The sequence below is a fragment of the Oncorhynchus mykiss genome, chromosome 14, assembly GCF_057628025.1.
Source record: "Oncorhynchus mykiss isolate SJ-2025 chromosome 14, ASM5762802v1, whole genome shotgun sequence".
In the NCBI taxonomy this organism is placed as follows: Eukaryota; Metazoa; Chordata; class Actinopteri; order Salmoniformes; family Salmonidae; genus Oncorhynchus; species Oncorhynchus mykiss.
Window position 1 is genome coordinate 19,261,026 of NC_143035.1, and position 14,333 is coordinate 19,275,358.

The 14,333-nt window shown below is 40.1% G+C and overlaps 2 protein-coding genes across 8 annotated transcripts in view; both read left to right on the forward strand.

The window, feature by feature from the left end:
* The window catches only part of LOC110487746 (LIM domain-binding protein 2), a 119,703-nt gene extending 108,218 nt beyond the window's left edge, over positions 1–11,485 (forward strand). For all 6 annotated transcript variants that reach the window (XM_036943085.2, XM_036943086.2, XM_090198515.1 and 3 more), the window contains one exon: positions 6,855–11,485. In XM_036943085.2, coding sequence (XP_036798980.1) covers positions 6,855–7,085 — 231 coding nt within the window. In that variant the 3' untranslated portion in view covers positions 7,086–11,485. The remainder of the gene's footprint in view (positions 1–6,854) is intronic.
* A 1,303-nt stretch (positions 11,486–12,788) lies between these two features.
* LOC110488944 (transmembrane anterior posterior transformation protein 1 homolog) overlaps positions 12,789–14,333 on the forward strand; it is a 32,335-nt gene continuing 30,790 nt past the window's right edge. Inside the window, exon 1 of one of the 2 annotated variants that reach the window (XM_036943088.2) lies at positions 12,789–13,024. In XM_036943088.2, the coding sequence (XP_036798983.1) occupies positions 12,832–13,024 (193 nt within the window). In that variant the 5' untranslated portion in view covers positions 12,789–12,831. The remainder of the gene's footprint in view (positions 13,025–14,333) is intronic. The other variant, XM_036943087.2, reaches the window with a different exon arrangement.

Consider the following 14,333-nt stretch of genomic DNA (forward strand, 5'->3'; position numbering starts at 1 on the left):
TAGAAGGGTAAAAATGGATTAGATGGGTAAGATGGTTTGAAGGGTCAGATGGTTAGAAGGGTAAAAATGGATTAGATGGGTAAGATGGTTTGAAGGGTCAGATGGTTAGAAGGGTAAAAATGGATTAGATGGGTAAGATGGTTTGAAGGGTCAGATGGTTAGAATGGTAAAAATGGATTAGATGGGTAAGATGGTTAGATGGGTAAGATGGTTAGAAGGGTCAGATGGGTAAGATGGTTAGAAGGGTCCGATGGTTAGAAGGGTCAGATGGGTAAAAATGGATTAGATGGGTAAAATGGATTAGATGGGTAAGATGGTTTGAAGGGTCAGATGGTTAGAAGGGTAAAAATGGATTAGATGGGTCAAATGGATTAGAAGGGTAAATGGATTAGATGGGTAAAATGGATTAGATGGGTAAAATGGTTTGAAGGGTAAGATGGTTAGAAGGGTTAGATGGGTAAGATGGTTAGAAGGGTCAGATGGGTAAGATGGTTAGAAGGGTCCGATGGTTAGAAGGGTTAGATGGGTAAGATGGTTAGAAGAGTCAGATGGGTAAGATGGTTAGAAGGGTAAAAATGGATTAGATGGGTAAGATGGTTTGAAGGGTCAGATGGTTAGAAGGGTAAAAATGGATTAGATGGGTAAGATGGTTTGAAGGGTCAGATGGTTAGAATGGTAAAAATGGATTAGATGGGTAAGATGGTTAGAAGGGTCAGATGGGTAAAATGGTTAGAAGGGTCAGATGGTTAGAAGGGTAAAAATGGATTAGATGGGTAAAATGGATTAGATGGGTAAGATGGTTTGAAGGGTAAGATGGTTAGAAGGGTCCGATGGTTAGAAGGGTTAGATGGGTAAGATGGTTAGAAGGGTCTGATGGTTAGCAGGGTTAGATGGGTTAGATGGATTAGAGGGGTTAGATGGTTAGGAGGGTTAGAAGGGTAAGATGGTTAGAAGGGTAAAAATGGATTAGATGGGTTAGAAGGGTAAAATGGTTAGAAGGGTAAAATGGTTTGAATGGTAAGATGGGTTAGATGGTCAGAAGTGTAAAATGGTTAGAATGGTAAAATGGGTTAGAAAGGTAAATTGGATTAGATGGGTTAGCTGGTTAGGAGGGTTAGAAGGGTAAGATGGTTAGAAGGGTAAAATGGTTAGAAGGGTAAAATGGTTAGAAGGGTAAAATGGTTAGAAGGGTAAGATGGTTAGAAGGGTAAAATGGTTAGAATGGTAAAATGGTTAGAAGGGTAAGATGGTTAGAAGGGTAAAATGGTTAGAATGGTAAAATGGATTAGATGAGTTAGAAGGGTCAAATGGGTTAGATGGATAGAAGGGTAAGATGGTTAAAATGGTTAGAATGGTAAAATGGTGGATTAGAAGGGTTAGAATGGTCAGATGGGTTAGAAGGTTTAGATGGATTAGAAGGGTTAGAAAGGTAAATTGGATTAGATGGGTTAGCTGGTTAGGAGGGTTAGAAGGGTAAGATGGTTAGAAGGGTAAAATGGTTAGAAGGGTAAAATGGTTAGAAGGGTAAAATGGTTAGAAGGGTAAGATGGTTAGAAGGGTAAAATGGTTAGAATGGTAAAATGGTTAGAAGGGTAAGATGGTTAGAAGGGTAAAATGGTTAGAATGGTAAAATGGATTAGATGAGTTAGAAGGGTCAAATGGGTTAGATGGATAGAAGGGTAAGATGGTTAAAATGGTTAGAATGGTAAAATGGTGGATTAGAAGGGTTAGAATGGTCAGATGGGTTAGAAGGTTTAGATGGATTAGAAGGGTTAGAAGTGTAAGGTGGGTAAGATGGTTAGAAGGGTAAGATGGTTAGAAGGGTAAAATGGATCAGATGGGTTAGAAGGGTAAAATGGTTAGAAGGATAAAATGGATTAGATGGGTTAGATGGTTAGAAGGGTAAGATGGTTAGAAGGGTAAATGGATTAGATGGGTAAAATGGATTAGATGGGTAAAATGGTTTGACGGGTAAGATGGTTAGAAGGGTCCGATGGTTAGAAGGGTTAGATGGGTAAGATGGTTAGAAGGGTCAGATGGGTAAGATGGTTAGAAGGGTCCGATGGTTAGAAGGGTCAGATGGGTAAGATGGTTAGAAGGGTCAGATGGGTAAGATGGTTAGAAGGGTAAAAATGGATTAGATGGGTAAGATGGTTTGAAGGGTCAGATGGTTAGATGGGTAAGATGGTTAGAAGGGTCAGATGGGTAAGATGGTTAGAAGGGTCCGATGGTTAGAAGGGTCAGATGGGTAAAAATGGATTAGATGGGTAAAATGGATTAGATGGGTAAGATGGTTTGAAGGGTAAAAATGGATTAGATGGGTCAAATGGATTAGAAGGGTAAATGGATTAGATGGGTAAAATGGATTAGATGGGTAAAATGGTTTGAAGGGTAAGATGGTTAGAAGGGTTAGATGGGTAAGATGGTTAGAAGGGTCAGATGGGTAAGATGGTTAGAAGGGTCCGATGGTTAGAAGGGTTAGATGGGTAAGATGGTTAGAAGGGTCAGATGGGTAAGATGGTTAGAAGGGTAAAAATTAATTAGATGGGTAAGATGGTTTGAAGGGTCAGATGGTTAGAAGGGTAAAAATGGATTAGATGGGTAAGATGGTTTGAAGGGTCAGATGGTTAGAATGGTAAAAATGGATTAGATGGGTAAGATGGTTAGATGGGTAAGATGGTTAGAAGGGTCAGATGGGTAAAATGGTTAGAAGGGTCAGATGGTTAGAAGGGTAAAAATGGATTAGATGGGTAAAATGGATTAGATGGGTAAGATGGTTTGAAGGGTAAGATGGTTAGCAGGGTTAGATGGGTTAGATGGATTAGAGGGGTTAGATGGTTAGGAGGGTTAGAAGGGTAAGATGGTTAGAAGGGTAAAAATGGATTAGATGGGTTAGAAGGGTCCGATGGTTAGAAGGGTTAGATGGGTAAGATGGTTAGAAGGGTCTGATGGTTAGCAGGGTTAGATGGGTTAGATGGATTAGAGGGGTTAGATGGTTAGGAGGGTTAGAAGGGTAAGATGGTTAGAAGGGTAAAAATGGATTAGATGGGTTAGAAGGGTAAAATGGTTAGAAGGGTAAAATGGTTTGAATGGTAAGATGGGTTAGATGGTCAGAAGTGTAAAATGGTTAGAATGGTAAAATGGGTTAGATGGGTAAGATGGTTTGAAGGGTAAGATGGTTAGCAGGGTTAGATGGGTTAGATGGATTAGAGGGGTTAGATGGTTAGGAGGGTTAGAAGGGTAAGATGGTTAGAAGGGTAAAATGGTTAGAAGGGTAAAATGGTTAGAAGGGTAAAATGGTTAGAAGGGTAAGATGGTTAGAAGGGTAAAATGGTTAGAATGGTAAAATGGTTAGAAGGGTAAGATGGGTTAGATGGATAGAAGGGTAAGATGGTTAAAATGGTTAGAATGGTAAAATGGGTTAGAAGGGTAAATTGGATTAGATGAGTTAGATGGTTAGGAGGGTTAGAAGGGTAAAATGGATTAGAAGGGTAAAATGGTTAGAAGGGTAAAATGGTTAGAAGTGTAAAATGGTTAGAAGGGTAAGATGGTTAGAAGGGTAAAATGGTTAGAAGGGTAAAATGGTTAGAATGGTCAAATGGATTAGATGAGTTAGAAGGGTCAAATGGGTTAGATGGTTAGAAGGGTAAGATGGTTAGAAGGGTAAAATGGATTATAAATCAAATCAAATCAAATCAAATTGTATTTGTCACATACACATGGTTAGCAGATGTTAATGCGAGTGTAGCAAAATGCTTGTGCTTCTAGTTCCGACAATGCAGTAATAACCAACAAGTAATCTAGCTAACAATTCCAAAACTACTACCTAGAAGGGTAAAATGGTTAGAAAGGTAAGATGGTTAGAAGGGTAAAATTGATTAGATGGGTTAGATGGGTAAACATTTTAGGATGGCAAAATGGATTAGATGGGTAAAATGGATTTAATGGGTTAGAAGGGTAAAATGGATTAGAAGGGTAAAATGGTTAGAAGGGAAAGATGGTTCGAAGGGTAAGATGGTTAGCAGGGTAAAATGGTTAGATGGGTAAGATGGTTAGAAGGGTAAAATGGTTAGAATGGTAAAATGGATTAGATGAGTTAGAAGGGTAAAATGGGTTAGATGGTTAGAAGGGTTAGATGGTTAGAAGGGTGAAATGGATTAGATGGGTTAGAAGGGTAAAATGGTTAGAAAGGTAAAATGGTTAGAAGGGTCAGATGGATTAGAAGGGTTAGATGGATTAGACGGGTTAAGTGGGTTAGAATGGTTAGATGGATTAGATGGGTTAGATGGATTAGATGCTTAGAAGGGTAAAATACTTAGAAGGGTAAAATGGTTAGAAGGGTTAAATGGTTAGAAGGGTTAAATGGATTAGATGGGTTAGATGGTTAGAAGGGTAAAATGGGTTAGAAGGTTAGAAGGATTAGATGGGTTAGCTGGGTTAGATGGGGTTTGAAGCCCATGAGTAGTTGTCATAGAGATGGATAGAGGACTCACTTGCGGCAAAAGACTGTGATAGCATGGGCAGTTTATGGGTTGTAGCATTATGTACTACAGTACCGATAATGATCTGTATAACATATCAGGTTTTATCCTAGGTTGGGATTCAATCCGATCAGCATTAGATCTGTGTTATAGCTCACTTGACATTTATTGGTAATTTCAGATTGAACCGACATCTGCAGCGTTAACCGGAAATACGATCTCCACGAACGTTGGGGAAAATGCCTTTAAAATCTGCATTGTCAACTGTCTAGTGCGCTGCGCTATGAATTGAATCCCGGCCTTAGTAAATATGTTTTTGTAGCTATAACAGAATGGTGTCCCATCTCCTTACCAACATATGGTGTCAGAAGTAGGATCTAAACCCACGCCTCCATTCAGGATTAGAAGCTCAGGGGAAGGCTACTTGTGTAGGCTACTGGTCTTGATGAGACCCAATATCCTCTAGTGTTTTTGCTTTTGGCCCTTCATTGCAGTGGTAGGAACTATCATCCATACAGATTAGAGTGGACACTTGTCAGTGGCCATAGTACAGCAATAAGCAGGAACAAAGACAGTTCTAAACTTAATTTCAGTATGACCAATACACTTTGCATGTATAGTCATCGACAGTTATATGAACGTCTAAAGGCTTTGACTTATGCTTTGACATGAACTGCGCTGAATGAATATTTCCATAGACTAAGAGTTAGTATAACCTGCATATCACACCATAAAACATATATGATCAATACACAGTACCAGTCAAAAGTTTAAAAAACTCATTCAGTTTTTCTTGATTTTTACTATTTTCTACATTGTAGAATAATAGTGAAGACATCAAAACTATGAAATAACACGTGGAATCATGTAGTAACCAAAAAAGTGTCAACCAGCTTCATGAGGTAGTCACCTGGAATGCAATCCAATTAACAGGTGTGCCTTGTTAAAAGTTCATTTGTGGAATTTCTTTCCTTCTTAATGTGTTTGAGCCAATCAGTTGTGTTGTGACAAGGTAAGGGTGGTATACAGATAGCCCAACTTGGTAAAAGACCAAATCCATATTATGGGAAGAACAGCTCAAATAAGCAAAGAGAAATGGCAGTCCATCATTGCTTTAAGACATGAAGGTCAGTCAGTACGGAACATTTCAAGAACTTTGATAGTTTCTTCAAGTGCAGTTGCAAAAACCATCAAGAGCTATGATGAAACTGGCTCTCATGAGGACTGCCACAGGAAGACCCAGAGTTACCCCTGCTACAGAGGATACGGTCATTAGAGTGAACTGCACCTCAGATTGCAGCCCAAATAAATGCTTCAGAGTGTTCAAGTAACAGACACATCGCAACATCAACTGTTCAGAGGAGGCTGCGTGAATCAGGCCTTCATGGTCGAATTGCTTCAAAGAAACCACTACTAAAGGACAGCAATAAGAAGAAGAGACTTGCTTGGGCCAAGAAACACAAGCAATGGACATTAGACCGTGGAAATCTGTCCTTTGGTCTGATGAGTCCAAATTTGAGATTTTTGGTTCCAACCGCCGTGTCTTTGTGAGACGCAGAGTAGGTCAACGGATGATCGCCGCATGTGTGGTTACCACCGTGAAGCATAGAAGAGGAGGTGTGATGGTGTGGGGGTGCTTTGCTCTGTAACACTGTCTGTGATTTATTTAGAATTCAAGGCACACTTAACCAGTATGGCTATCACAGCACTCTGCAGCGATACGCCATCCCATCTGGTTTGTGCTTAGCGGGACTATCATTTGTTTTTCAACAGGACAATGACCCAAAGCACAGCTCCAGGATGTGTAAGGGCTATTTGACCAAGGGGAGTGATGGAGTGCTGCATCAGATGACCTGGCCTCCACAATCACCCGACCTCAACCCAATTGAGATGGTTTGGGATGAGTTGGACCGCAGAGAGAAGGAAAAGTAGCCAACAAGTGCTGAGCATATGTGGGAACTCCTTCAAGACTGTTGGAAAAGCATTCCTCATGAAGCTGGTTGAGAGAATGCCAAGAGTGTGCAAAGCTGTCATCAAGGCAAAGGGTGGCTACTTTGAAGAATCTAAAATCTATTTTGTTTTGTTTAACACTTTTTTGGTTACTACATGATTCCATATGTGTCATTTCATAGTTTTGATGTCTTCACTATTATTATACAATGTAGAAAATAGTAAAAATAAAGAAAACCCCTTGAATGAGTTTGTGCTTCCAAATGTTTGACTGGTACTGTCGTACAATCAATATATTATCAATTCTACATATAATATATTTCAGAATGTCATGCATTTCTCACACATGCAGCAATGTGTCATTCAAAATGTCTTACCTTTAACCTGACCTTAATGTCTGGCCCTTAACCTCTCTCCTTTCAGGACGTGATGGTGGTTGGTGAGCCCACCCTGATGGGCGGGGAGTTCGGGGACGAGGACGAGCGTCTGATCACACGTCTGGAGAACACGCAGTACGACGCCACCAACGGATTGGACGACGAGGATGACTTCAACGGCTCGCCATCGCTCGGCAACAACAGCCCGTGGGGCAGCAAGCCGCTCAACAACCAGGACAGCAAGGCCGAGAGCACAGCGCCTCAGTCGTCACAGTAGAACACACAGAGACCAAGGCCACCGAGAGCACAGTCAGTGCCCCCACCTTCATATGTCAGCTTAGCTGACATTTAACTTCAATGGTTGAATGTTACTATTTTGGACATATTCTAATGAGACCATGTTGCCCTCACAGTAAAACAAAGAGGGAAAATAATTATTAAAAAACTGTACCTTTTTGGCACAGTAGGGCGGCGCCCTCTAAAACCTCACATTGTACTGAATTGAACCCTGTTGGCAATTTTTTTCACGTCGTGGTCAACGGTGTCACTGTCACTCATCATGATCGATCATCTCCACCAAATATCAGAACAATTGTTCTCCGACTTCACTGTAACATCGAGGAGCGAGACAGAGAACTGAATAACATTGCACAGCAATATCCATATGAATAACACTGCTTTTTCACCTAAATACATACAGGTTGTATGCATTGCAATGATGACGTAAACAATACTGGGTTTTCTTTTTCAATTTTTCCTAGAATTCCTCTGTTTGGATTTGGTGGGAATTCACAGTGTTAGGAGAGTTGGGATAGCTCTGGGAATGACAATGCAGGTGTTCATATGAATTGTCCCTCTTGGACACCTTCTCAGTCCTTGAGCTTTAACTGTAGTGCGATTCTGTGGTTGTTGCCCTTTTGACCTTTGATTTGCACGTTGCAACACCTCTGGGACAGTTGACAAGGGGAAGTCAAAACAAAACATCAAAAACAAAATGGCTCCTTTAAGGGCATCAGCCTCAATCAGAACTAACCGGCAAGGTTTATACTCAGCCCATATAGAGCTACCAAACTGCATCCGCGATGGCCGAGACGTCGCCGTCTTGAGCTTTTGCCTTTTTATTGAAAATTAATTTGGCTGTTGGTTTGTTTACAGTTGTTTTTTGTTGGATTTTCAATGAAAAGGAAAGTGACTCTGTTTCACCTTTAAGGACAGCTTCAAGTGGGGAGACACGTGTTTCATGATTACTTTTCCAGAATTACTGCATCAGCGCCAATTGTTATTTCATGCAAACCTGTTTGATTGTGTTTGTAGTCTATTGGTGTTCTTTTGCTTCTCCCCAAAATACTTTACAATCATGTTTGTACTTTGCCAATCAGTAGGCCTTTCACATTTGGAATTTGTTCTTTCCCTTTAAATGACCTACTCCCAAACTGATGTTTAAAGTTTTTTCCTGCATGATTTAGTTTTGTTTGTTTGATATACAGTACCAGTCAAACGTTTGGACACACCTTCTCATTCAAGGGTATTTATTTATTTTTTACTATTTCTACATTGTAGAATAATAATGAAGATATCAAAACTATGAAATAACACATATGGAATCACGTAGTAACCAACAAAGTGTTAAACAAATCAAAATATATTTGAGATTCTTCAAAGTAGACACCCTTTGCCTTGATGACAGCTTTGCACAGTCTTGGCATTCTCTCAACCAGCTTCATGAGGTAGTCACCTGGAATGCATTTCAATTAACAGGTATGCCTTGTTAAAAGTACTTAAAAAAAAGTTATTTCCTCCCTAATGCGTTTGAGCCAATCCGTTGTGTTGTGACAAGGTAAGGGTGGTAGACAGAAGATAGCCATACTTGGTAAAAGACCAAATATATATTATGGGATGAACAGCTCAAATAAGCAAAGAGAAATGCCAGTCCATCATCGCTTTAAGACATGAAGGTCAGTCAATACGGAAAACTTTAAGAACTTTGAAAGTTTCTTCATGTGCAGTCGCAAAAACCATCAAGCTCTATGATGAAACTGGCTCTCATGTGGACCGCTCTCATGAGACCCAGAGTTACCTCTGCTGCAGAGGATAAGTTCATTAGCGTTACCAGCCTCAGAAATTGCAGGCCAAATAAATGCTTCACAGAGCTCAAGTAACAGACACATCTCAACATCAACTGTTCATAGGAGGCTGCGTGAATCAGACCTTCATGGACGAATTGCTGCAAAGAACCCACTACTAAAGGACACCAATAAGAAGAAGAGACTTGCTTGGGCTAAGAAACACGAGTAATGGACATTGGACCAGTCAAAATCTGTCCTTTGGTCTTTGGTCCAAATTTGGGATTTTAGTTTCCAACCGCTGTGCCTTTGTGAGACGCAGATTAGAATGGATGGATATTTGACCAAGAAGGAAAGTGATGGAGAGCTGCATCAGATGACCTGGCCTCCACAATCACCCCACCTCAACCCAAAGCAGACAACAAGTGCCCAGCATATGTGGGAACTCCTTCAAGACTGTTGGAAAAGCATTCCAGGTGAAGCTGGTTGAGAGAATACCAAGAGTGTGCAAAGGGTGTCTATTTGAAGAATCTAAAATATTTGATTTAACACTTTTTTCATTACTATATGATTCCATATGTGTTATTTAATAGTTTTGATGTCTTCGCTATTATTCTACAATGTAGAAAATAGTAAAAATAAAGATAAAAATCCTTGAATGAGTAGGTGTGTCCAAACTTTTGACTGGTACTGTACTGTACAGTACAGGGAGGCAGGTAGCCTAGTGGTTAGAGCGTTGGGCCAGTAACCGAAAGGTTGCTGGATCGAATCCTCGAGCTGACAAGGTAAAAATCTGTCGTTCTGCCCCTGAACAAGGCAGTTAACCCACTGTTCCCTGGTAGGCCGTCATTGTAAATAAGAATTTGTTCTTAACTGACTTGCCTAGTTAAATAAAGGATAAATAAATAAATACAGTATATTATGTACCTTTTTGTGACACCGCCATTTTATTCATCAGTTTGGGAACACTGTTACAAGGTTTCTAACTCTGTAACATAGAGAATGATAGAGACCGTTTTACCAGGAGCAGCGCCATTGAGGCCTTCCAGCTTCCTTCATTTTAAAGTAGTCAACTAGGTAGGGATTTCTATGGGTTGTAGCCTCAATGGGTTGCTCATGCTGTCACAGATTCTAAAATGGCACAGATATAAGGATGAGTCCTCTAACTAGCTCTGTGCTCTGTAAATAGAGGTGTGAACTACAATTTTATCCATTTAAGATTAGCCACCATTCTGAATCCATTTTGTACTGTACATGGCAGCTGTTTCAACAAGCTTTTTGATTTGTATGAGTTTCACATTTCTATAGGGCATTTTGGATTCTGGTTGTTTGTCTGACCGATTTCTGCTGCTATTAGCAGCACATTTATTGTTTTGTTTATATCCAGTCATTTATTTAATGCAGAAGTCATATCTTAAACAACATTTTAGTCTCAATGGAGGCATATTAAAGATATACTGAACAAAAATATAACAACATGTGAAGTGTTGGTCCCATGTTTCATGAGCTGAAACAAAAGATTCCAGATATTTTCCATACACACAAAAAGCGTATTTCTCTCCAATTTTGTGCACAAATTTGTTTACATCCCTATTAGTAAGCATTTCTCCTTTGCCAAGATAATCCATCCACCTGACAGGTGTGGCATTAGAAGAAGCTGATTAAACAGCATGATCATTACACAGGTGCACCTTGTGTTGGAGAAAATAAAGGCCACAAAAATTTGTCACACAACCCAATGCCACAGATGTCTCAAGTTTTGAGGGAGCTTGCAATTGGCATGCTGACTGCAGGAATGTCCACCAGAGCTGTTGCCAAAGAATTGAATGTTAATTTCTCTACCATAAGCCACCTCCAATGTAGTTTTAGAGAATTTGGCAGAACGTCCAAACGTCCTCACAACCGCAGACTACATGTAACCATGCCAGCCCAGGACCTCCACATCCGGCTTCTTCACCTGCGGGATCATCTGAGACCAACCACCCAGACAGTTGATGAAACTGAGGAGTATTTATGTCTTGTAATAAAGCCCTTTCGTGAGGAAAACTCATTCGGATTGGCTGGGCCTGGCTCCCCAGTGGGTCGGCCTAAGCCTCCCAGGCCCACGCATGGCTGCGCCCCTGCCCAGTCATGTGAAATCTATAGATTAGGGTCTAATTCATTTATTTCAAAAATACTGATTTACTTATATGAACTGTAACTTAGTAAAATCGTTGAAATGGTTGCATGTTGCATACATGTTTTCGTTCAGTATACATAATTTGCAAATTATTGAGCAAAAACCAGCATACTCAAGGCCCTACAGAAATGCAGTTTTAAAACCCCTCCTTTAGTGTTACCAGTTGTTCTTTGACTTGATTCCCCCCTCATCTCCTCTAGTCTACTCTTCTGTTGGATTTTGTTTCTTAAAGGCAAGAAGACAACGTTTGGGTCTTTTGTGTATTTATTTGTGCATTTGTAAGGAAGCTAACACATTTCTGAATAGGTGTGAACCTGGTATTATTAGAACTCTGCACAATTTGTACATTATATCGCAGAGATGTTTTGTGTCATATCTGATGTCTGGTATGTATGCTTTGCCATTATGTGTGCCAATAAACCATGCTTAAAGATTGTTCCGATTGGGTTTCTAGAAAGTAGTCTATAAATTGTATGGATTACTGTGCATTCTGTGTTCATGCATGTCTGTTTCTCCATTAATATGTTTTCATATACCTTTATTCTAGTCTGTCTGTTCTCGTATCAATAGGTAGCCAATACGATATGATGGTACTACAGCGTAACTGTGCTGTATCCTTACGTATTTCCAATGTGACAGATTGATGGACAATAACCTATTTTAAGACCAATTTCTAATGTGGCTAATGTCAGCCACCCCTTCTTAGATCCTTGATCAATATAATGAGTTATTTAGGGTCATGGGGTCAACTGGTTCATCAATCAATTTGTTTATCTTTGAACAGGAATCAAGACAGAAATCAATCATTCAGGCATCAGTTACTAAAGGCAGCGAAGCAGCAGGACATCAAGGGTGCGTTCGTAAATTCACTATGGCTGTCTACTCTGATTTCAGAACACTCTCGTCTGTGTGCCAGAGCTTTAAATAACTGATGAATTTACTAACGCTCGACACCCATTGAATATGACCGGTGACAGTAGACATCGGCAAAAAATATGAATTCAATTATTCCAGCTGCACAGTTACAGTCACCAATGCTCTGGATAACGTAAGAACAGCCTAACCAGTACTCTGCTAGGGTGAGTAAAATGGTCAGAGTGAGGTGTTCTTTCATTTATGTTTGGAAGTAGCTAACAAGCTGGCTAACTTTAGCCAGTTAGCTTGGGTGCTTGACTACCGTTGTGAGGTCAGAATGCTCGGATCAACCCTACTCCTCTGCCAGAGCGTCCTGCGTGCGCTCTGAACGCTCCAAAAGCGAAATTCTCTGAATTTACAAATGGACAATCTGACAATGTTCTGAATTTACAAACGCCCAGCGCACACTCTGAGCACGAGCTGCCACTCCAGAGGGAATTTACGAACGCACCCCAAGTGTGAACTATTTGGATGGGTCTTTGTTGCCATCTTGTGGTTTTGAAAGAACATTGATTATCCAAATAGAATATTCCTATTTGGTTTGACAGTCACATCAAAATGTTATTATTCCCATTGATTGAATATTGCGGTTAAATTAATTGAGATTTAATTGAAATTGTCACCTTATTTTTTTTGCAAAAGCCTATGATTATGTGATACTTATTTTGGATAAAGCAAAATATTACAAATCACATACCCGTTGTACATATATGTGGTGAATTTTGTGGGTCTATAATCGGTGTGGATAATGTTTGTTTGATAAATATTTATATGTTTGTATATTTTATGAATCAATCCCTGCGTGAGAAAGTGATGACGTTGCGTTGGTCTCTGAATGTTGCTACCAGCGCGGCGGCATAGTGAAGATGGCGGACTTGTTGGGGACCGGGCCGTCAGATGAAAAAGAAACCGAAAATGAGGACAAGAAGGAGGGGAAACGGCCATGGGATGACATACCAAAGTCGGAGAAAGTCGTTAGAACTCCAGATTTGGCGGAAACATTGGGCTTTTACGATATGAACGCTGTCAGACGGGAGCAACGTGAACGCGAAAACTCAGGTGGGTTTCCCTGGATCTCTTGCGCAGATCAAAGCGGTATCGTTTAGCTATCATTTTATCTGACCTCTTTAATATGTATATTAATAATGCATTGGAAGCTGACGATCACATTAAAGCATTGTAAAATACATGTTATAGTGTAACAACAATTTTCTGTTATCGTTGGGCTGTCCCGACAGAATGCACAACCAATCAAAGCACGCCATTGGATTGTCTCGCTGTCAAACGGTGTTGTTGTCATCTAACAAGCTGATTCGCAAGATTGTTTGTCAATAGAGGTTTAGTAGCCCGTGACAAACATATTTATGCTAACTGATCGTTACAAATATTTGTCATTTAGCGACTAAATACTTACGACGTTTTAATTCCTGGTAATTTGCTTGCATGTCACGAACCGCGCCAAGGCACGAGACGTCTACGTTAACGTACCCCATTCATAGACGCTAAATACCTTTAGTACATTATTGGGCTAGCATACGCGGAGGGGGCAACAGTCACTGAAGTCGGCATAGACCCTACTAGCTAGCAAGATAGTGAACTACAGTATCTAGCATTAGGTAGCTACGTTCTTTGCTTACCACAGGTTAATGTTTCTCTAGCTAACGTTACCTATAAAGTCAATGTTTGGGCTAACGTTAGCTTGCTGCCTTTTCTTTTTGCGTGCATCAATGTATACTGTAACTGTAAGGCGCCGAGTTACTACAAAACGTTGTGGAATCCGGTCAATGTAGACAATATTTCTGTTGGAAATCATCTTTGCTTTCAATATATCATGTTTGACACGTTCTCACTATTTCCAACCGACTGGAAAATATTTCAATACTGTAAGGGGGTCATTTCGGGTAACGCCCTCAAGTCAATGTAAAAAGGGGGTCGGGAGGCCTTTGCTTCACATCAACAAACGAGAACAGTCTCTGCTCACTCACGTGAGACTGTTTTAAATTCTACTGTTATGTATATTTAACAGCACAGCATACTCGTAGTTCCTATACTCCAAAACTTCATAAGTGGGATGTTGCCATTGTAGCTCAAAGTTTTCCTCATACCAAAAGTCATATCTAGCAAGTGTATTAGATAATCCATTAGGGTTAAATTGGCCTTCAAATTCAGTTGGTTTTGTCTAGAAGGAATACAGCTATTGTCAAGATTTACTTTTCATAGGAGAAATTACACAGCAGGTTAGGAGAAATAGGTTAGGGTTAGCTAAAATATTTGTAAAGAATTATACTTTTAATGTCAATTTGAGAAAAGCTGCATCCATTCTAGACATGACCAATTCAGTTGGTTCCTGTCCTATGTTTATTTTATT